This window comes from Eurytemora carolleeae, unplaced genomic scaffold (genome assembly GCF_000591075.1).
Source record: "Eurytemora carolleeae unplaced genomic scaffold, Eaff_2.0 scaffold14, whole genome shotgun sequence".
Taxonomy (NCBI): Eukaryota; Metazoa; Arthropoda; class Copepoda; order Calanoida; family Temoridae; genus Eurytemora; species Eurytemora carolleeae.
In genome coordinates, this window is record NW_019396079.1 from 681,354 (window position 1) to 706,459 (window position 25,106).

The following is a 25,106-nucleotide window of genomic DNA, read 5'->3' on the forward strand; positions in this document are numbered from 1 at the left end:
GGTGCACAAAATATTTGAATTTAACAAACCCGTAAGAGGGAGGGGGGGGGGGGGAAACTTCTATATAAATCCTTGTTAGGATGAAAATTTTTTATTTTGCACCAAGATCGGTAATTTTGTATCGTCTCTGCTCTTTGATAATTTTATCTATATTTCATATAACTATAAAATGTAGGATGACTTTTTTATTCTTGATTTTTATCTTTTTAGTAAAAGTCAAGTTTTAGAATTTACACAGAACATCTGAACAAATCAAATCACAGCTGTGGAATTTGCAAAAGTTGGATTGGGCCGTGCAAAAAAATATATGTACATATATATACATACAAGAACAGAAATTTCGGCGCATCACGCATATGTTTCATTATTTAACTCATGCCGTTAATTTTAAAGCTGTTATAAGTATATATTTTTAAAGCATAAGTCATGGTTATTATAAGAAATTGGTATGTTATTGAGCACAGAGCCAACCCTTTTTTTACTTCAAATCCTAAAACAGCGCTAGCCACAGGGCCACCCCAGCTCCACAAAATTAAATTGCAGCCCCCCCCCCCTCACAAAAGTGCTAGTTGAGCCACTGCTGACCATAATTACCAATCATACCATTATAAAATTAAAAAAGAGCAAAAAACTTTTTAAAAATACATTTTTTATTCTTTTTCAGTTTATCATATCAGTATCAATAATATTATGACTAGATTGCACTGGAGGCAGTATTATTTGAAGCTTTTTAACGATACAAATCTGTTTTGTGGCGCTTTGTGAGGGAAAAGATGTCCCAAAACATTGTTGATAAAAAATTTCCCTATATAAATATTCCCCAACCAATAAATAGGACGGGTGGGTGGTGTTTGCATCTACATTATACCATATTGATGATTAAGATTGTTCAATCCAGGTTTTAAAACAATAAAAATGCAAGAATTATTGGTTAAAAGTTATGGAAACATGCAACTGTTTTCAATCATTAAAACACGGGTTAAAAAAAGCATTATATTCAAATGATGCGGCCTTAGTCTCACCAACGAGGTCATACTTTATAGAGTGAATTTTGAAAATTTTGATAATTCACATAATATTTCATTAAATTATTTTTGTGAAAATTGATTCCATGTCAGGCTTTGACATCCTTGCATTAGTACCTTGATTATAAGTTGATTCTGGATTAACCATACAGAACACCTAACTGAACACTCACTCACTCACTCACTCACTCACTCACTCACTCACTCACTCACTCACTCACTCACTCACTCACTCACTCACTCACTCACTCACTCACTCACGTAGAGAATTATCATCCCCCTGAATCACACCCTTTTTATAGATTTTAATCAAGGAGTATAAAATAGAAGGGAGATACAACTGACGCGGCCCGCCCTACCATATGATTATACATGCTTAGCAGACGGTACTTCATTTGAATAATAAATATTTGTCTGATGTACAAATACCACGTAAATATATTCAGAATGGGTTATTGTATACATTGAACAGTGAAAAGAGTAGGTTGAATAACGCCAAACAAACACATCTCCATAAAAACGTATTTTTTTAGGTTTAATTAAACATGGTACAGTAAAAACAACATTTAAAAAATTAAAAGACAATCTAAAAACTCTTTTTCAAATAAAGAACAGACTACAAGGCATGTATAATCATATGGTAGGGCAGTCCGCGTCGTTTTCCTCTCCCTTTAATTCAATACTCCTTGGTTTTAATGTTTAGGCAACATTGTAACTGGGGTCTTTAAACTCTGCTGTCCATGTGTTCCCCCTCTCCGATAGAAAATAATCTTTTCCTCTATATGCAAGATCCAAACGAATTTTTAGGGGTTTATTCGCTGAGTTGTAGAGTTTTAATAAGTTTGGAGTCAGAACTAAAGCAAAAGCATGGTGGAACTAATTTCTAAATGATAAATTCTTTTCTATAAAGCAAGAATCACTGGACACTATTAGCAAGAGTTTATTTACATCAAATATGACGCAGACTAAACAAAAAAGTATAACAAATAATATACGAGAAGAATTAGTTTCTTTTTGTTAAAAAATGGTTTCTGTACAAGAATAAGAGACGTTTAAATTGTATAAAAAAGGTAATTAGGTGAAAGAGTAGATATATGATCCTACAAAATATTTTAACAAACCGAACAGTTTACAACTAAACAGATATTTACAATGTTACAAAAGCACTCTTCGCCAAATGCGTTATTTAGTGTGCACTGTGCATGCAATTACAGGTAAGGTTTGGAATCGTTCAATTCATCAAAAACAACCAATATAAAAACCTAAAATTGTCGTCTATTGAGTTGGTCTGGTATTATTGAAAACAATTTACATTTTTAAAAGTTGTTTAAAATAGATAAAACTATTAAGATCTAAAGACAAAAAGAATACAGCAACGTAAAACGCTGCATGATGTAATATTTGTTGATATTAATTGACACACTTGAAAATCACGCATCAGAAGATTCCGATTGTGTTTGATATTTTACGAAACAGATTTTTTTAAATGACATTGTCGCAATACTATCTACTAGTCACAGGCGTTACTACCGCCTCGACCGAAACTGTTTCCGGCGGAACCACCGTCACGCCCAAACACCTCGTTTGGATAGCGGGGGCGTTTCCCGTTTTCTCCAGGGAACTCCTCCCATACAGAAGGATTCATACGGAATTCAGATTCTCCTCCCATCATGGGATTCATTGCCCCCTGTCCTCCGCCGTTAATTCCCATCCCTCCTCCTCCAATCCTATCCGACATTCTGTTCATCATGTTCATCCCCATCTGCTGGTTGCCCCCTGAACATCGACCAATTAAACGTAAAAAAAGAAAGACTTGAAAGAAAATGCATAAAATGTTATAATTTTCCAAACCTTTAGACGAGATAAAAATATAAAAAAGGTTATAAACGCAAACCTTAGATATACAGGTTAACAACCTTGGAAGTTAATCAAGTTGTTCCACCTTTTGTTACTTTTTTTGAAAAATTAAATAATTTTCCTCATAAAATAATTTAACTTCACCAATTCAGAATCAGAAAAATATTTTCATAAATCTTCCTTCGAAAAAAAGCTTGTTTTTAATAGAAAAATAAAAAGATTTTTCATCAAAAATATATATGTATATATATATATCAGTTGAAGCGCAACAATCTTCTTATAACATTTTATTCATAAACAAATTGTTTCATGCTTTTAATGCAATCATCAGTATATGTATATATATATATTTATAAAATACACTGGGCTGGTTATAGGATTAGAAGAAACTAGAAAGTTTACCTATTGTAAAATCAAACATGTTTGCAATACGTTTCCTATTTTCTCTCTCCATCTCAAGTCTCCTAAAAGATTAAAAATCAAATAAATATTAAACAAATTACTCTCATCAAACTCTAATTTATTTGTCCTTCTTTGTAACTTAATGTCTACAGACCTTTAATTTTAACAACACGTTTTGCTATAAAAAAGGGAGGTCTTGTAATTTCAAGTGATATTCCATTATAGAGGAACATGCCCGATTTCAAAGTAAAATCTGATCATCTAATTTAAACTGTCCAATTCTGAAAATTTCCATTGTTCCTGGATAAGAAATGTATAATTAAGTCTTGATGCAAAGCTTTTAAGAGTCCCGCTGTGAATCGGACATGCTACGCTATCAATGAGGCGTCACATGAAAACTAACTTGCTTAAGATTTGTTTAACAGAAATTCAGTTTAGCGGTAGAGACTTTTTCCGAAAAATATTGCTGAACAAGCATAAAATTAATCAAACCCCAAGAATTTCTGTTGCAAAACTCGTTTGAAAAGTTTGATCGCAATCATGATCTACGAATTATGCTGCTTCCAATCCAATCCAATCCAATCCAATCCAATCCAATCCAATCCAATCCAATCCAATCCAATCCAATCCAATCCAATCCAATCCAATCCAATCAGCTTCCAAGTTCCAGTTTGCAGTTCCCTTCCCGAACCATTTTCATTTCTTTTCTTATTTTTTTTACAAAAGAAGAATTTTATAATATTTTTTCTTTCTTCTTTAATTTAAAATTATGTAACCTGTTAACATCCATCTCCATCTGACTTGACATCTCAATCCTTCTCTGCCTCTCCTTAAAACACATGTATATGTAGGTAGTTACAACTAGCATCAAGATTTCAACCATTTTTACAAGTATGATGTCAACATTATTGAAACATTCTTTATCAATAAGATTTTGCTTCAAAAACTTCATGAAATTGAAAGAAATTCTACTAAAATTCCAATATTTCACTCCAATATGTTTTGATATACTTTGCAATAAAGGAACAATTAATTTAAAACAACGTAAAAGTTCAATGTCCAAGGATCTATCTATTCTAACCTAGTCTTAAAGGTTCGAATTTATAAAAATAGATTCTAAATATTTTATATGGTTGGCCTTACAGTGCAGGTTTAGGTAGATACAACAAGCACCAAGATTTCAACCAATATTATAAGTATGTCATCGACATTCTTAAGAAATGCTTTATCAATACGATTATGGTAATGAAGTAAAANGTTCGAATTTATAAAAATAGATTCTAAATATTTTATATGGTTGGCCTTACAGTGCAGGTTTAGGTAGATACAACAAGCACCAAGATTTCAACCAATATTATAAGTATGTCATCGACATTCTTAAGAAATGCTTTATCAATACGATTATGGTAATGAAGTAAAAGAACTTCATGAAATGGAAAGTAATTCTACTGACAATCCTAGATTAAACTCCAATATTATTTATTATACTTTCCAAAAAAAGAAACATTAAACAATTTGTATGTCCAAAGATCAATGTTTTCTAACTTAGTCTGGAAATTAATTCTACTGACATTCCTAGATTAAACTCGAACATTATGTATTATACTTTTCAAAAAAAAGAAACATTTAACTTAAAAAACAAACAATTTGTAAGTCCAAGGATCAATGTTTTCTAACCTAGTCTTCAAGGTTCGAATTTATAAAAATAGATTCTAGATATTTTATATGGTTGGCCTTACAGTGCAGGTTTCGGTAGATACAACAAGCACCAAGATTTCAACCAATATAAATGTTCTTTAGAAATTTTTATAGATAAATATGTGGTTTTGAAACTCCTAAACTGTATGTAACTGGGGGTAAAAATAATCTATAAAAAGAAAAATTTCAATGTTTAAGGATTTAATTTCAAAGGTTCGAATATAAAGAAAATAGATTTTATATTTTTTTTGGTTGGCCTTAAAGTGCTTGTCTGGTTTGGGAGATCAATCCTGAAATCTGACGATTAATGAATTTCCCGCAATTATTATTATTATTAAAACAACAACCAACACTTGAATAATTGCTTGAAATAAAACTTGAATTTTGAATCCTTACCTCTTCCATTTGTTTAACTTTTTCTTTCATCATTTCAGTCTCAAATTCAAACCTTAAGTATAATGGATTTAGTATTGTGAAAAATGTAACCCACCAAACAAAATGTATCAAATCATATCAGACTCACAGGGTACCCTTCTTCCACTCCCCAAACTTGAGTTTGAAGTGATTAATACTAAATCTGAAGAAAGGTCTTAAGTACTGCCCCCGGCTGTAATTCTATCCGCGGCTCCAGTGAATCCGTTTTGCAAAGCTATTCTACAACGGTATGATTTTTATTCGTTTTTTGGTGTATATATTGGTTTTTGATTTCTTTTATGAAGCCTTCTAAACCGGTTGAAAATTAGAGTTAAAAATGCATTAAGCATTAAATAAGTAGAAAACATGTGACCGTTAAATGAATAATTTTATATTGAAAAAGAACAAAATATGTAAATTGTGTAAAATACACATGTATATATTCGGGTGATCCAAATTAGTGTAAAGGGGATGGAGTATATGTCCTATTAGTTGGGGGGGGGTGGGGGGGTGTCATTGCCTTCATTTATAGTTAAAATATTCCAATTTTTTAGCTGCCTAATTAGTGGGGGAGGGGCAATTTCTATATAAATCCTTATTAGGATGTAATATTTTTTATTTTGCATTAAATAGCAGATTTTGTTTATTTTCTTGTCGTATTATATAAATAAGTAAATTGTCCATTCAAAGTCCATCAAGATCGGTAATTTTATATCGTCTCTGCTCTTTGTTAATTTTATCTGGGGTGGGGGGGTGTCATTGCCTTCATTTATAGTTAAAATATTCCAATTTTTTAGCTGCCTAATTAGTATTCGAATTCCCTTAAATAAAATTGAATTTCATTGACCTCTAAAGTCCTCTAATGACCTTAACAAATAGAAAAATGTTTCAACTATGGCTTTATGCATATCAAAAGAAATCTAAGAACTCATGGAATACAGAAGCAGCAACGCATCCAGTGCTTGACCTTCTAATGACCTTCAATGACCTCTTACAACCTCTAATTACCTAAATGACCTCCAAAAATCAAAATGTTTTAACTATGGCTTTATGCATATTAATTAAAAACAAGGAAGCCCAGAAATACAGTAGCAGCAACGAATCCAGTGGTTGACCTCCTAATGACCTCTGACGACCTGTAACGACCTGTAACGACCTAAATGACCTCCAAAAATGAAAATGTTTGAACTATGGCTTTATGCATATCAAACGAAAGCTAGGAACCGAGGTAATAAAGTAGCATTAAAGAAAGTAGAAGCTGGGTGTTGTTGTTAAATGAATAGGGGCAAGAAAAAATATTCAACCCCCCCCCTTTACCAAGATTCTCTATTCTATCTTCAAACAATGGATTCGTTGCTACTACTGCATATCCCTGGGTTCCTGGCTTTTGTTTGATAGGCATAAAGCCATAGATAAAACATTAACTTTTGAGGTCATTCAAGATCGTTAAAGGTCATTAGAAGGTCAAACACTGGATTTGTTGCAACTACTGTATTCCTTGGGTTCCTAGCTTTCGTTTGATTTGTATAAAGCCATGGTAAAAAAAACATTTTAATTTTGGAGGGTCATTATAGGTCATTACAGGTCATTGTAGGTCGTTAGAGATCATTAGAAGGTCAAACACTGGATTCGTTGCTGCTACAGTATTCCCTGGGGTCCTAGCTTTCGTCAATCAGATAGAAAGTTAATATCTAGTCGTTCAATCTAGTATATAGTTTATAGCTCGGATGTAAAACAGAGATCAGTTCATATCTAGAGATTTCATCAGGAAGCAGATCCTTTTTAGAATCAGGACGCAATTCATAGCTAGGGGGTTAATCAGGAAGCAGAGGGGGTCAATCAGTTAGATAATTCATAGAAAAGGGTCAACCAGGCAGCAGTTCCTATCTAGAATCAGGACGCAATTCATAGCTAGGGGGTCAATCAGTTAGATAGTTCATAGATAGGGGCCAATCAGGTAGAAAGTTCATGTCTAGGGGGTCAATTAGGTAGATAGTTCATAGCTACGGAAAAGTAGATAGTGCATGGCTCAGGTAGCAGTTCAATGCTAGAAGATCTATTTTGAAAACTGGTTATTTGGTCAGTACACTTTTGCAGTGTCGCAAGGTATATTTATTCAGCAATATTTAGATTTTTACATGTAGCTGTTAATGGCTTCCTGGACCTCTCATATTTTTTTAAGCACTTACATAAGTATGGAACAACTTGGGCCAGTGTTCAAATATTTTTCATAGGGCGATTTGGGTCACCCTAGAACATATATAAAAGAAAAAAGTAAGCAGTGTGCAAACTTTATAGGATGTTTGTAAAATCTCAACTTTATAGGAAAAATATTTTTTAATTATGGTATGGTACGCCCTCATCCAACCTAGAGGAAACCGATTAAAATGGATTCTGACTACACTTTTATACCTAAAGTAGTATGAGGTTAAGTTAAGCATGGGAAGTTGGATAGGGGTTGGGGTTGGACGTAGTACTAGTGAAGAATCGATTTAAATCCATAAAAAAAATTAAATTGAAGTTGAAACTCCTCTAGGCCGGTTTCCTTAGAATGGGGGGGAGGGGGGCGAAGCTCAATGTAAGCAACTTTTCCAAAGGCATTTTCCCAAAACTTCCCAAGGATATTTTCTTAAGTGGCAACTTGCCCAAAATGCAATTTCCCAAGTGGCTACTTCCAAAATCCGCCCTAGCCCAAGGCCTCTTTGCAGCCTGCGGCGCCTCAGAAGAAGACCTAACCCAACCTTTGGGAAGTTGCGGCTTTGGAAATTGGAAATTTGGGAAGTTGCCACTTAAGAAGTCACCCAGAATATACATTTTGGAAAATACCTAACATCTATAGTTTTACTGGACTTTAAAGATCCTTACCTTGCAAATTCCATCTGAGACCAAAGCTTCTCTTCCTCCAACATCATTTCACGTTCAAGCGCTTCTGTCTTCTCCTTCCTAGATAATAAAAATATGAAACCTAATTCAATATACAAGGTTTATATCTTAACCATACTGTAGAGACACCATTGAAGTATTTAGTAAAAACAAATTTCCAAAAGACTGCCCCATCTCCCAGAACTAAGTGTCTAGCATACAAATTTTATTGAAAATTCATTTTTAGGTTAAAGCATCAAGTGAAAAAGCTTCATTGTCGATGTACTTTTTTGTTTTTTACCCACACAGCATCAAGTCATGGAGGGGGGGTGGGATAATCTTGAAAATATATTTCCCTGTAAAATTTGTCAACCAGACTTAAAAAAAACTATGGAAGGTTTTTGTTTATCATAAAACTGTCCGGATTAACATGTAAACAAACATTATCCCACTTTTTTATTTCTACTCTGATAGGAAATGATGTTATAATAAACTGTTCAAAGAAGGTGTAAAATCTTTCCCTGGGATATTTAGAAAGAAGAAAATTTCCCAGTATGATAATTCAAGGACTGCAGTATGGTTTTGTTGAATTATATATATAACCGTACAAAGCCTAGGGGTGTTAGAAATTACTTTTATTTTTAAACGTCCTATAAACCGGATAAAGTTTAATTTTTAATAAAACTTTTTACTCTGGATAATTGCAAATTATTTATAAAACGATTAAGACAAAATAAGTATTGATAAATATTGCTTTATATCAAGTAGATATCCATTAACATGTATAACCTTTCAGAAAGTAGGAAAGATTCTGCATACAAGATTTGCCAAACCAACCCAAATTTTTATTTTGAACAAAATATTTAGTATTTATATAGAAACAATTATTTTAGACTAGTTTTGCCAGGGGGGGAGTGCAGAAAGTCCTCGATGGGTAATCACCACCACCCAAACGTGTTTTGCGGCATGCACGCTCCTCAATCAGTAATTTCCCCCACCTCAATAGGTAATTAAGACAAAAAAGAGTAACATTAAATCGTTTTTTTAGAAATAAGACCATATTGACCCCTGTTAATGCCCCTATGGTGTACAAAATTGTTACAGCTTTCTTTATTGCTCCTTAGTTTCGAAAATAAATCTATAAATATGCCACATGAAGCGCTAGCAATAAAATTATGATTTTGAACCTTTGCCCGTTCGCGCTCCTCAATTAGTAATAAAGCGCTAGAAATAATTAGTGAACTTGATACTTCATTTTCACCAGTGGGTGGGATGAAACCAATTTTTCTAAATTTTGTGTTCTTTCTATGCATGTAATTAGTTTTGTTGTAGATGTTGAACTCAAGTAGGCAAATACAAAAATCTAAACACTGTTTGGGTGGCGTTTGTTTACATCTGCCCTCCCCCCCCCCCCTTGTTTTGCATTATTTTAATTTATGTAAAAGCTGGTTTAACGCTAAACAATAAACAGTTGATCTCTCAAGGGATGGATTGCAACAACGCCAATTTGTAATCCTAAAAATCTGCTCTAGGGAAATTATTTGTAACAGGGTACTCAGAATCCTGCTGAATTCTGGGGGTATTGGGTGGTACGGAATTTTTATTTTCAACAAAATATTTAACATATTTGTAAAAGCATTCTAGGTACTTGGAGGTCCTGGGGGTACTGAGGGGTACTGCTGAGTACTGCAGGGGTACTGCTGGGCACTGCCTGGTACTTCAGGGTACTGGGAGATACTGAAAGAGATACTTCAGAGTACTGCAGGGTACGTTGGGGTACTGCAGGGCACTACGAGTACTGTACCCCCCCCCCCCCAGTTCTGACCAGTACTTGCACTACTTCACAATACCCAAGTAGTTACCTCCCAGTACCCCCTTAGTGTACCCTGCAGTACTCCACAGTACCCCCACAGAACCCCACATTACTCCACAGTACTCCACATTACTCCGCAGTATGATGCAGTACTGTGCAGGTCCTTTAAGAACCCTGCAGTACCCCCACAATACCTTGTAATACCTCCCAGAACCCCCAATAGCCAGCAGTAACCCACAGTATTAAGCAATATCTCACACAACCCCTTGGTAACTCGCAGTGCCCAACAGTACCCCATAGTACCCTAGTACCTCTGGTACCCCCAGTATCATGCTTTTCCACCCAGAACCCAGTGGTTCTCTGTTACTAGCACTTTTCAAAAAGTAGACTTGGGGATTGATTGGCGAGGTTGCCATTCCTCCCTCCGTTGATAAACGGCTGTTAGCTGTTTAATGTTAAATCAGCTTTTAAATGAATGGAAATTATGCATAACTAAAATAAAATTATTCCTAGAATGCTTCTATATTAACACTAAATATTTTTGTTAAAAAATAAAAAATCTGTACCACCCAGTACAACCCCCAATACCCCCAGAACAAAGCAGTAATCTGAGAACCCTGTTACAAGCACTTTCCTTAAAGCAGATTTTTGGGATTACAAATTGGCGTGGTTGCCATCCATCCCTCTGTTGAGAGATCAGCTGTTTGTTGTTAAGTGTTAATCCAGCTTTTATATTTGTTTAAGAATATCTACTCGATATAAAGCAATATTTATCAATAGTTATTTTGACTTAACCTCTTCACTAAATGAATTAAGAAAATATGCTGATTTAAGCAAGTTTTAAAAATATATTTGCAATTATCCTGAATTTTATCAAAAACTAAACTTTATCCGGTTTACAGGACATGTAAAAAATAGTTTCTGAAAATCCTAGGCTTTGAAATGCTATATAATTCACCAAAACCATACCTGCAGTTATTCAATTATTATACAGGGAAATTTATCTGAATATCCCAGGGAAAGATTATACACCTTCTTTAGTCTTTTTACCTTAAATCCTGCAAGAGTTTGTACTTTTCACAAAATTTAAAGTCAAATGTCCCTGAACAATTATCAGTCACTTTGATTGCTTTTTGAAAATACAACGTAATATATTGATAAGGGGCCTGTTATTGTAAAAGGAAATGTTCAATTTACAACAGTAATCCTTAATGATCACTATCAGCAGAGAACTCAAGTTTTTTTTCACTCTAAATTGGTGTCCAGTGACTGTCCACTAATTGCAATGCAGTCAACTTTTCATTTACTGTTGGCAAATTGTCAACACTCAACATGGTTGGCCGAAATCTTGGGTTTCAAATAAGTGTTTATTTTTGGCAATTTCTGGAAAGTAAATACTAAATATTAATATTATTTAAATATAAGGGATAAGTCAGTAATCCTAGATCAATCAAAGGTTTAAAGGTTACTATTGTGAATCGGACATGCCATTAACAAATGAAGGGCCACTTCAGGTTATGTCTACCGTCCTTTCACAGTTAAATTTTAGAATTAGTTAGTCATAGTTAAATTATAATGACTGTTCCTGGTTGAATGAATCTTGGCCCAGTCTCTCTTTCAAACAGATATTGATCATCCATCTTGTTAATATTCTTTTCAGGTAGTCCTTCATTGCTTTCAACTCCCTAATATTAAATAACAAATCAATGTGGGGAACAGGATACTGACCAATGTCTGAACTAAATATAAATTAAATGGAACTCACATGGGATGAAGAATTTTTCATTTAAAGATGTGCTACTGTAGGAAAATAAACAAATTTTATCTTTTTCAAGAGTGGTGTTTTGAAAGCAGTCCAAGCACCAAAGGTCAAAAATGTATTTGAATTAAATTCAACCAAATTTCGTTCCAACCCCCTTAATTCGTTATTTTTTTTCTTTCAAAGTTCACATGGTTTCTTATTAGAGATCCTCTATTAGATTGTTAAATTTAACTTTTTAAATAATGAATGAGCTCTGATAGTAAAGTAATAATTTGCAAATTTCATTCTTGCCTTTCCATTCCTCTTAATTTCCCACTAAAAACGTCTTGTTTATATAAATGTAATTTTTAAGTTAAAAAAGGACCAAACATTGACAGTTAAGATTTAATAAAGTTGCATTGAGAAGTTCATTGAGTTCAACTAATAACAAGGTTTGATTGGAAAAGGTATAATCCCCCTTTCTTGTATTCAAACTTGTATTTAGTTCAGGAATATTACTGACTCAATCATACCCCAGATTATCATCTTAATTGTAGATTTTAAAAGAATGATGAATTCAACCCTACCATAAAAACTAAAACAAAACTCAACATTTAAAGTCAACCAATTTAATAAGTAATATTCAACATTTTTTTGTTACTTGATCTAAAAATAATAATGACATGGACAGTGACACCTGATACTAACAATTATCAAGATATGTATCACCCTTTCCCAGATTACTTGCAAACTTGGTCCACAACATATTACAAAAAACAAAACTTTCCTGAATCCTCTATTCAAATTCATTGCTGCAGATATCCACAAATCTTGTCAATCAAGCCTATATCTTTTAAACAGACAGAGTTGAGATTCTCATGAGTCCACCACTTCCCTCCAATGTTTTTAGAATGAAAGGTACAAATAAATACTGAACAGTCTAGACCACATCTGCTTTTCTGGCTACTGCTTAAGCTCTTTGTAATTGTCCTCTTTAATAATCTTCCTTGTACATTCCAAACACAAAATGGCTCAGTAACATTATGCCTAGTTCGTGAATGCCTAGTTCACTATGCCTAGATTCATGAATGCCTAGTTCGTAATGCCTAGATAACACTATGCCTAGATTCATGAATGCCTATATAACATTATGCCTATATTTCTGAATGCCTGGAAAACATTATGCTTAGATTTCATAATGCCTAGTCCCCCAACGCCTAGATAACATTATACTGAATTGAAAACCTATAGACATTGTCAATCAATAAATAAATGATACTAATATGTTTACATGATTTATTACATATTTTATTGGTCAAATGTTTGCCTATCATGGGCCAAAGTAGAAATATAATCTGCTCTTGACATGCTGTCAAAAGCATCAACAACAAACTTTAATCTTTCTCTTGCATCTAGGGACATTGTTTGCGGATTTTTGTAAAAATTTTACCAGATTGTATGTTTTTTTCTCTCTCTTTATTATTTTTATTTCTCTTTGAAATACATAGTTTAGGCATTCAATGCACTCTTATGTTATCTGGGCATAATGTTATCCAGGCATTCATGAATCTAGTGTAACATTTAACCCTTTGATATCATTACAATCCCAGACATAAATCCTAGGGAAATCAAGATCAATCCTTGTCCCTCATCTTTAAAGGTTAATACAAGACTTCACTTTCATTCCCAGTACCAATTCATAATTTACTCAAACCTCTCATCTTGTGTATAATATGTATCTCTCAAGGGCTTGAATAAGTATATCTGTTAATATCTATTTATATTAAATCATATTTCATATAGCTGTAGAGTCCCTCAGCGGTAAAACCAGTCTCTACTAGCTCTTATATAGGAAGAGTCCCTCAGGGGGAAAGCAAGCCTCCACTAACTCTTACATGAGGAAGAGTCCTTCAGCAGTTAAGCAAGTCTCCACTAACTCTTATATATGAAGAGTCCCTCAGCAGTGTAGCAAGTCTCTACAAAGCTCCTGGAGTCATTACATTGTCCCGGGTACAAGCCCACAGTGTAGCCTGCTGTATCACCTCCACTCTCTGGATGATCCAGAGTTCCCTGAGTCTATTCAATTCCTTGATTATCTCCAAAGATCCATTGGGTGGTTCTGAGCGATCTAAGGGTAAGACAGCCATCCAAAGGATTCCCCTGTTTCTGAGTTGTGTCTCTAGGTTTTCAATCCGACTTCTAAGTCTGAGGTATCCTCGGTAGGTCCTTCCAAAAGATTCCCTTTCCCTAGGATCGCCATCCCTGAGTTGATCAAAACACACAACTTCACTAGACTCAGATTGCGGTGAACCGTCCCTTAACCAGGGTAACCTGTCCTCAAGGATCCCTTGTAAGGTATCTGCCATAATTCTGGTGGTTGAGGTTGCTGTCCTCAATTGAGCAATTGTCTCTTGGAAGATGCGGGAAGGTGTTGTGGAAGATTCCAATATGTCGGGAGAGTCCCTCATGAGTTCATCTAGTTCAGGATCTGAGTCTATCATATCCACTGGTGTGAATACAGCAGGCTCCAGTAAAGGTGAGATCCTTCCAGTGATTCATAATCCTCCAGTTCTCTCTACCAGATCTGGGGTTCGATATATCCCATCTTCATAGATCCTCATGATCTCCTCTTCACCTGGGGTCATTGGCCTGTATTGATCCTCTGAGTCTCCAGTGTTTATAACCATAGAAACACCTGGAATATTAGAGTGTGTAGGTAGTTGAACCAGCTGTATAGAGGTGGAACTACATCTCTCTGATTCTCTTGTCTGTTCTACAGCTCCAGTTTTTCTTACCAGAGAAACATCTGGAATATTAGGGTGTGTAGGTAGTTGAACCAGCTGTTTAGAGGTGGAACTACATCTCTCTGATTCTCTTGTCTGTTCTACAGCTCCAGTGTTTCTAACCATAGAAACATCTGGAATACTAGAGTGTGTGGGTAGTTGAACCAGCTGTACTGAGGTAGAACCACACTGCTCTGTTTCTGACCTATTTGTTTCATCCATTGTATCTGTCCCTTCCATGATATTCATCTGATCTGTATTCTTTATTCCTGAAGATATGATCCACATGCTGTAAGCCTTCTAAGAGCTGTCTATGAAGTGCCTGTCCCCTAGCCTTTGGTTGAACAAACGGAGCTTGGCTCATACATCTGTTTGGTTCAAGGGTGCACTGCTGAATCTTAATCAATCAGTTCAGGTTAACTACTCCGCATTCATTAAAAGAAACAAAGAGATAAAGGTGTGAGGCTGGGGGAGGGTTTTAGCATGAGTTACCTATACTTTAAATATTACACTAGGCATTTTGTTCTCTATGCATTATGTTATCTAGGCATTAAAAAATCTAGGCATTCATGAACTAGGCATAGTAAACTAGGCATTCACGAACTAGGCATTCACAAACTAGGCATTCGGGAACTAGGCATAATGTTACTGAGCCTACATAATTCTCCCTTCACATCAAAAACAAATATAGAGGACTTTCTTTATGCTATCTAAACACAAGGTCATGGCACAAAAGTTGACACTAAGAATGATGCACTAGAGGGTTTCCAAACAGGCTGAATTTTGGGTCAATTACAAATTTCATGTTTACATGCCTGCTCCCAGAATGTCAGCAGGAATGGATGATTTAAACACCATCAAGGCTGCCTTGATGAGTCCCAAATAACTGACTGCAATCCTTGTTACTATTACCCATAAGGTGCAGTAGAACAAGATACCAATCAAGCAACCAGCTATACAAAGCTGTAATTAATTAATCAATTAATCTACAAACACCTCTGGTTCTTAAAGTCTATGCCAGATTCTGCTCTCATTATAATCTACTTTTCCCTGCAAAGTTCTAAATAACAAGAACTAAATTGTACCCCTTTTTAGTATAATCAAGCTACAGGTAAAAATTGTACACAATAATCTGTGCAACCTTGAAAAGAAAAGTTGGCCACTGTGAGAAACAAAAAATACTGCTTTCTTAAGTTCTCCACTTTAAAAAAAAGGCTTGAATCTGAACCCACACGATCTATCAAGATGTAGCTTTAAAGAATGTAATGCAATTGATTTCCCTTATTTCAACAAATAAGAAGAAACAGTTAAACGTAAAAGATTTCACAAGTGTAAAGAAACAAAAACTAGAAGAAGAATATATGACATGAACATCAACATCCTTAACAAATTAAATTTCAATAGCTCATTGTTTTGTTGCTGATTCTTTGATAAAAATTAGTTCTGCCCATGGAAAACTTTCTATCAAATAAATCAATAATTCTCAAAAACTCTAAAATCCTACAACAAAAATAATTTTTAGTAACTACACTTATTAAACAGAATCAACAAATTCTGAACAAAAAACACTGAACAAACTCTCATTCCAACTATAGATTTAAAATTTAAACAGTGAAACACCTTCTAAATTGAAACAGACCATAATTTCAAGTTATATGAGCCAAGACAAATAAATACATTAAGAGAAATATTTGCTTATGACCCAACTAACCAAACCAACCCAAAAAAACTTTTCTAAAAACAAAGATTTCACTTGCATATTAATTGGAAACAATAATAATTAAGCTGAGCGAAACTGTACCTCATATGGTTCAACAATTACTGGTATAAGACTTGAAGTAAGGATGAATGGTGAATCTCTGCAGGCTGAAATTGCCTCCATGGCATGGTGTTTATTTGCAAACTCAACTACCCCTTCACCCTTGATACATTGAGGTAAAATCTTAATGGCAAGTAAAACTTCTTATACATGACTGAACTCAAACAGTATAAAAAACCACAGAATTTAACTTTGTGACCAAATTTTGGATTAGTATCAAATGCATACCTAGAACAACTTAAGTACTTGATTTAAAACAATTTTAACTGTTTCAGCACAAGCAAATTTTGTAGAAAATCAACCAAGTCAACATTGACAGCTTCAGAAACATAAAAATGCCCGCCTCCCATTGATAAATTGTAGTCATTCCTCTCCAAAACTCAATATCTTATCACACAAAATGCCCAATAAAAAACATTAATCTTGAAATTCCCACCCAAAGTGGGTTAAAAATATGTATATATATATATTAACCAAGAAAATTAATATATTCAGTGCTAAAATAGGGATGTTGAATGATTTTAGTCTCTTTCCTTGCTCTTTAACCCTTTCTCATCCATTGTAACAATTGCTTTCTCAACAGTTCCAAAGACAGAAAATGCTTTGAATAGAAGCTCATTTGTCACCATCGGATTGAGATTTTTAACCTAAAATTAATAGATGATTATTCCTAATACAAAAAAATAAGCATTATGATTATAAACGAAACCTCCACAACTAAAACAGATGATTCCACAAAATTAAGAATTAAAAAAATTAAGCATGATAATTAGCCTTTTCGCCTATAAAAATTTTCGGAGTTTCAATTTCTAACTTAGGATCCAGGTTACACTTGGTTAAAGCCTTTAGAAAACATAAATTTTGCTTTCAATACATTGAATTTTATTTTATGCAGTTTTCAAAGTGGATTTCAGAGTAGTTTTACTATATCTATGACAATATTTTTATATTTTCTGAAAGCTAAAACCAATTTTAACCTGGATCCAAAATAAGAAATTAACAATCCAAATATTTTCATAGGTGAACAGACATAGAATAATTCACCATATCGATTATTTACACTGTAAATCTTTAAGGGGTCTATATTTTCACAATCCCTCCCCCAGGAAATTTTAGGTTTTTTCTTCTTTCTTTACTGCAAGTTTCTAAACTTATTTAATAACTATCCATTCCTCAGTTGATCATGTAATTACTTTATCAAAACCATACTTCAGGAAAGACAGAAAACAATGTAAGAATATAGATCCCTAAGATTTAAAACATGAATGAACACCTTTACAGCAGCTGCATTACTAGAAAATCTAATCTTCAGTGGCCTTTCCCCGTACTCTTTACCATCTAAGTAAATAAATCACAAAAATTAATTTATTTGACATAACCTCTCCCAGAGAGTGGGATCTCATCCTTGATATGAATTTTTAACTATTTCACTGTCCACAGACTCATGAAGTTGATCAACTCCACTAGGAAAACTCTTAGTAGATATAATAAACCCATCAAAAAAAAAGGTAAAGTTCAGTGCCAAAACTCAGCCCAACCTTTCTGCTAACTACTTCTACTATATTCAACTTTCCTCCTTCCCTTCCACTTCTTGCAATCCACTCTTGACTTCCTATCTGTTCTGATAGCTAGCTATTGCCCCTCTACCAGCTCACTGGTGTACCCTGAATGGTCAATGGTCATGTTAACACCCACTACCAGCTTTCTGATTCAGTACCTACTCTCCACCACCTTACCATTTGTAAAAAAGCAATCTACTTTCCACCCACTTTTAGCCAATTTAGAAATAAATATTTAGATAAATTGATAATTATATTTATTGAATTGCTTTACAGAAATTAAAATAAATGTTGACTTTCACAGACCAAGTAAACAAAATTATTCTGAGGCTTCCTCTCTTCATGAGATCAGATTTTCAATAACAGAACCCTTTCTTCAGAAAAAGGTATTAACTGATTTGGAGAGAATACAGAAAAAAACAGTGAAATCTTCTGCTTCCAGTTTTACTCGATAACTTGTAGCTTGAGGTTTGACTGCACAGTGGATAAGGAGATTTTTTAACAGCCAAGCGTTCAACAGTTTTATCTAGAAGCAGTTGGAAGGAAACATTAAAAAATTTTAAGTCTGCACCAATTCACTGAGTTTATACCAACAATATCTAAGAAAAAAAACTCAACATATTAATTACTTAAATCAAAACAAATCATTTATGTTTCAGAATTTAGAATAACTTCTGTTAACATTCTAAGGAACAATATTTTTGAGGTTTACATTTTTTTTTATAAACATTAAAGTTCTCTGTGATTTTCTGTGGGTCAAAGCTGTCCACAAATGTTTAATATACCTTTTCACAACATGCTAAATTAAGAAAGGTCTATACTTGGGCCTCTTTAAATTTGTTACTTGAGAATCTTGCTCAGAGTATGTTTCAAGCACTATGACAATAGGTTAATTAGCATTACAATATTTGCTCTATTTGCTCTAAGTTGTCATATAATCGACTACCATTTAAAATTCATAGCTCGATACATCAGTTCCTCTACAAAATGATGGGCCCTTCGTTATTTAGAGCCCAAAAGCTTTAGGATCAAATAGGGAAACTAATAATTGAGGCAAATAGCATAATGAGGTAACAGCAAAAGACAACATTCAGTAGCTATATGGTCATCTTAACAATATCTAAAATCAAACCCAATGTGGAATCTATACTGCACCAACAGTGCTCCATATTAACAACATTAAGATACTGAATTATAAACCTAGGAATACAAACTTACCTGAGGTCAGGTCTCTTAACTCAGTTTGATACCAAAAAGATATCCAAAGTAACTAAAGAATTACACAAATAAAACTTTGACCTCCTATAATGCCAACTATAAAGCAAGAACACAACAGTATTGGTATTAAGAGTCAGGATACACTGCAACCAAGAAATGCAATGAACTCTTCAATCGTCCAATAAACCATCTTTATGACTGAAACATTGTCCCTTTTATAACTATAATTTTAGGCTGTTCCATGTGCTTCTTTTTCTAGTTTCATGTTCTTAAACTAATTCAATCCCCACCCAATTAGATCCAGTAAATAAGCTTAACCAATTTGGCCCAAATAAAGGGTGGCCAAAACGTTTTTTTGAAAAAATCCATATAAAAATCGGTACATTTTCAGAACAAATCCGTATAATAAGTACATTTTTTGGAAAAAAATCTATACCATCAATACTTTTTTATTAAATCCATACATTTGTACAATTTTGTTGAAAAAATTGGTACAATTGGTACATTCAAAAAAAAAATCAATACAATTTTTACAATTTTTGAATAAAAATTCGTACAAACCCTACATTTAAGAAAAATGTGACCATTTTTGAAAAAAAAACCATCAAAATTCAATTGTTCATTTGTGAGGGTTTAAACTTCTTCAGCAGGAGAAGTCATTACATTGCTTTTTGATCTATCTGTAAAAAAGTACCTTAATACTTATTTTTACAAGAAAAATAGGATGATAATGAGAGGAGAAACAAGTAAATTAGGATGATAATAAGAGGAGGAACAAGTAAATTAGGATGAGAATGAGAGGAGAAACAAGTAAAATAGGATGAGAATGAGATAAGAAACAAGTAGATTAGAATAAGCACAAATGGAGAAAAAAGTAAATTAGGATATGAATGACAAACAAGTAAATTAGTATGAGAATGAGAAGAAAAACAAGTAAATTAGGATAAGTAAATTAGGATAAGAATGAGAGGATAAACAAGTAAATTAGGATGAGCATGAGAGGAGAAACAAGTAAATTAGGATGATAATAAGAGGAAAAACAAGTAAATTAGAATAAGAATGAGAGAAGAAACAAGTAATTTAGGATGAGAAAGTCATCTCTTGAATTAATTTTAGAGAGTTGATATTATGAACCTCTGAGATATTTGAAAAATATTAAAAAGGGAAAAAATTTTAGCCCCCACCCTCCTCCCCTTTGCATGGATCTCTTTCAGAAGAGGGGAATCTACCCTCTCTTCACTTTGGGTCCTCCAGGTAGCTTTACCCAGGGCCGGTGAACAGGGTAGGGTGGGATGGAGAGTGTGTGACACCAGAGCTGAAATATCAAGATTAATGCTTGATCCTCTCTTTTTCTTAATATAAAGACTAACTTAATCTTGTACTTGTATCCTGAAAAGTGTATAAAATTCGACCAATCAGAGTTGCGTTTAAGAAACCTGGAAATTTGAAATTTTGCGCGCCATTTAAGATCAATATACAGAAACGGGAGGGAATCTCTAATTTAAATAACCGGGTTTTGATTTTTCTCTACTTTATCCAAGAAAGAGTAGTTTACAAAGAAAATCAAAAGTGTGTCCATTGGATACTCAGATTAAGTTATCAGGATTAAGGATATCTCATTCTACAGTTTTCAGCTCAGTTCTCATTAGATCACTGAAATTAAGCACACTTGTCCACAACCAGTAACTGGATTGGTGTCCAGACTGGTGTTCAAGGGTTCATTTCCCGAACTCCACACACACCTGTGGTTTCAAAAACATCTGAAGCCAACATCTGGTTAAGAAGTTATGACCACCTGACGGATGTAGAAGGGAGGGGTGGCTGTCAACAACTCTTGCAGCAAAAGGGTGCGTGCTTTCTACTCAACAAGAGAGAAGCTTTAAGTGAATTGATCTAAGTGAATGATGATGAAGAGAGGAAAGGTGGACAAGCAGGGAGAGTCTGTGGCTTCCAGCTATAAGTACCTGGGGGTATCCATCTGGGCTTACAGATGTTAGGGAGCATTGAGTGTGATGTTTCCTATCAGTATGGCACCAAGGCCTCATTCCAATATATCAGAAGATTTCCTACTCTATTATTCTCAGGCCTAAGAAGCCCTTAGGCAGCTGGAATCTTGTCAACCCTCTTCTCAGTATGAATGAAGCGTGGATGGATGAATGTGCTGCCAGATTACAACCCCTGGTAGATCAACATAAAGCCCAGACAACACCAACCTTTTGCAATAGAAAAATTCTAAGATTTGATCGTAACAACCTGATCCTGTCCCTGGGGTCAAAAAATCTATTTAAAAAAATTTCTGCATACTTTTTCAGAAAGAATGAGAAGACTTTCAACAGCACAAAATTGACATTTTATTAGTGCTCAGGATGCATAAACCTAATAGGTTTCAGTAATCCTGGTCCATGATTGCGAACAGCTTTGATTGACCTTTGAAATAGGAGATTTTTAGCATGGAGTCAAATTGGGACCTCTTTACAAAATATGAACATCAAGGTATTCAAATTCAGTATTCATTAATATAATTTCTAAGCATATTTTTATGAACAGAACAATAAAAATTATTAACTGTCAAAAGTAAACAAAGAGGTTTTTGAACATTCAACATAGTTTCACACCAAACAGAAGCATCAAATGACAAAATGTTACTTTAACAACCCTCTAAAATTATTAACTTTATCCTGAAGCACCATTTTCAAGTAATTTCCAAAGATTAAAAGGGATGAAAAACACTAGTACCTGTTTTTAAGACAACATTAGTAGTATTTTGTCTAAGTATTTCACTTTATATTTCGAGTTATCCACTTTTCCCTCCCCTTTAAGGTTTGAAATTGGAATGATCTGGACATTCTTAAGTAGTTACTTAACGTGGAATTCCAGCATAGTTAAGCAACTTAACAAAATGAAATCAGGAAAAAGGTTGATTTCCATTCCATTAACCAGCAAATTTCCAGTTTCCTTTCTGTAAACCAGAAAAAAATACCAGTTTCCCTTCAGGGGTTGGGGGGTGGGGGCATGAGGGCATAATTTACATAATTTTTTTTAAGTTACACCTTCAAGCAAACCAAGGTGAAATTTTTGCGAGACAAGATTGACACTGACAGCCTGAATTTACATTACACATTAATACACGTTTGTATCCAGAATTCTGGTGAAAACCAAAGGGAAACACATTCCAGGACACACCCAGCACTGTCTCTACATTTATTTTACGAGTTTTCAACTTCTACCCTGTTCCTCCCCTTCCAGTTTCGAAATAATCCCTTAGAAACACAAAAATTTATAAAAATTTAAATTCATAAAAATTAAAGTTAATAAGTAGCAATCACTTTTTACAGCACAGCACATTACAGTGCAATGCAGTACAGTTCAGTACAGTGAGTACAATGCAGTACAGTACAGGTATTGAAACTAAAAAAATTTTGCATGTTAAAGGGGGGGGGGGGCACTTTAACCCTTGATCACCTTCTTCATTCTTGAACTTCTCTGCTGAGCCCTTGTAATCAAACTTGGCGAAGGCAAATCTCTTCTCAGGGTTCACAAACAATTCGTTAATTTCTCCATATTTCTAAACAAGAATATAATTAGAAAAAAAACTTTGGTTTCATTGCATGAAAACGTCAGTATGTTTAACTCAAGTTGGTTGCTTGATTACGATAACTTTTATTAAATATAACGCGATCAGGTCATATTAAGAAAATTAAGAAAAGGCAGATCTGTAAAGAACCTCGTTGTGGATCCCTCGACTGCCACAAGGTGTGGACTTCGTTTAATTAAACATTGCATCCCAAGTTTTATGTTTTGCTTTTTCTTAAAATTATCGTATTGCCTTAAAGTTGTTCTAGGCCAAGAACTTCTGCAATAACATTTTAAAATGTGTATAAACTTCTTCAAAAAAAAAATGTGACCGGATGTTCAAGGAGTAAAAAGAACCATTTAATTTTAATCTGGATCAAATATTATTCCTTTTTACCAACAAATCTTTCAGGCTTTTGGTCCCCTTTTTCTAATAATTCTAACTTTTAGCCGTTGCCCTCACCATTTTTTCTGCCTTCTCCAATAATAAACGTTTTTTTTTGAGATTTTTTGTTCATTTTCAAAAATTATTAACTAGAACATTTTTTTATGGGCAACATTTTTCATCTTAGACCGCCCATAAACTTCCCTGGCGTTGGGAGAATTGCCACAAAAACTTCGGGTCTCATCGATTGATCGGTTTTACGTTTACTTATACATAAAATTTATACAAAGACGATATCTTTCTTCTAAAAAACATTTTTTAAATTGAAAAAAATAAATAAAATGCCCTATTATTGAAATCTCATCATCTATGAAAAGCATTTCAAAAAATGTACAATCCATGAAAAGTCCAAACTATAAAAAGTCCCTGTCCCCTCTGTTAAATGTCTAATCCATCAAATGTCCAATGTCTAATCCATCAAATGTCCAATGTCTAATCCATCAAATTGTCCAATTCATGAAAAGTTTTATTTTTAAAAATCTCCCGTTTATGAAAGTATTATCTTTAAAAATGTCCAATCTATGAAAAGTTCCATCCTAAAAATGTCCAATCTATGAAATGTCCAATTTATGAAATATACAAGCTATGAAATGTCCAATCTATAAGTCCCATCCTAAAAGATGTCCAATCTATGAAATGTCAAATCTATGAAATGTCAAATCTATGAAATGTCTAAAACTATGAAAGTGCAATCTATGAAAAATCCCATCCTAAAAAATGGCCAATCTATGAAATGTCCAATTTATGAAATGTACAAGCTATGAAATGTTCAAGCTATGAAATGTCCAATCTACGAAATGTCCAATCTATGAAATGTCCAATCTGTGAAATGTACAATCTATGAAAAGTCTAATCTTAAAACTGTCCTCTAAGAAATGTCTTTTACCTCGCACATTTCACGTACAGATTTGTCTGTAGAGCCAGATTTCAGATTCCCAATGTAAACCTTGTTTCTGTTGGAAAACTTCTTCTCGGATAGATCTGAGCAGAAACATTGTCAACTCAAAGAGTAAAAACAAAATGGAGGGGGGAGGATTAAAATCTAGTATTGTGAACTAGTTTTATACTGACAAACAGGGTTACCCACAAAGGATAAGACTTCAAAGACGACTGTACTGAATTTATTTGGCCTTCTTTTTTACATTCATAGTTTCTTGCGACAATAATCTTGGTTCGCTTACAAATCATATAATGTTCCATTAGAAGACTATATTTAAGACTGAAAACCTAAGTCATCCTATAGATAGTTAGTTTAAAAGGTTTAGGTCGTCATTAAAGCATCATCCTTTGTGGATAACCCAGCAGTAAACAATGATCGCACAGGCCAGGTCTCCCAACCTTACTTAGCAACACTAAGCTTTGTTAAACATTTACGTTATCAAATACAATATAACTTGTTCAAATTTAAGTCATAGTAAAATGTTAACAAACGCCTTTTTTCTGAGTTTAACTTGTGATAAAAACTAAAGAAATAAAATAAATCGGAGACAATTTGCGCTTTATACTTTAAGATATATTTAAAGATATTGTTTAAGATATTGTTTAAAAAGATGTTGTTTAAAATTGTGGTTTACTTTAAAAGGTAGAGAATTAAACTAAAATAGAGTCAGAATTATAACTGTGTTAAAACATTTGTTAATGCTAGCATTGATGTTAACATTTAAGCAAAATGGATTTTTTAAGCGTTTGCTAGAAACTGCTAAAAACGGTTGAAGACCTTTAAGCTTTTTAGTGTGCACGAGCAGAATGTAAATATAGAGGAGGGAGGGGAAATAATATTCTGAAGATATAAATATAAAATGTTAATTGATTAATTGGTTGATTACCTATTGGGGGAAGATTGTAAGTGGGTCCAACCATATCCTTCATTTTGAAATCATAGATTGCACCAGCTCCA

At 33.9% G+C, this 25,106-nt stretch overlaps 1 protein-coding gene across 1 annotated transcript; it reads right to left on the reverse strand.

Annotated features, from left to right (window-relative positions):
• Positions 1–1,949: 1,949 nt before the first annotated feature.
• On the reverse strand, positions 1,950–25,106 carry LOC111715647 (hrp65 protein). Its single transcript, XM_023490999.1, has 13 exons — positions 25,036–25,106; positions 24,096–24,190; positions 22,654–22,756; positions 17,688–17,752; positions 16,948–17,061; positions 16,397–16,516; positions 11,657–11,756; positions 11,122–11,173; positions 8,262–8,339; positions 5,379–5,430; positions 4,061–4,113; positions 3,285–3,346; positions 1,950–2,801 (listed from the first exon to the last, which is right to left on the reverse strand). The coding sequence occupies exons 1-13, from the start codon at positions 25,076–25,078 to the stop codon at positions 2,536–2,538; spliced, it is 1,203 nt and encodes a 400-aa protein (XP_023346767.1). The 5' UTR covers positions 25,079–25,106; the 3' UTR covers positions 1,950–2,535.

What these genes read in the sequence shown, in the direction of transcription:
- LOC111715647 (XM_023490999.1), bottom strand. Translation starts at nt 25,078, where the DNA reads ATGAAGGATATGGTTGGACCCACTTACAATCTTCCCCCAATAG. An exon ending in AAACTCTTGCAGGATTTAAG is followed by an intron (nt 8,340 to 11,121) that starts GTAAAAAGACTA and finishes TTTATTATCTAG; the next exon opens with GAAGGAGAAGACAGAAGCGC. An exon ending in TCTCAGATGGAATTTGCAAG is followed by an intron (nt 5,431 to 8,261) that starts GTAAGGATCTTT and finishes ATTATACTTAAG; the next exon opens with GTTTGAATTTGAGACTGAAA.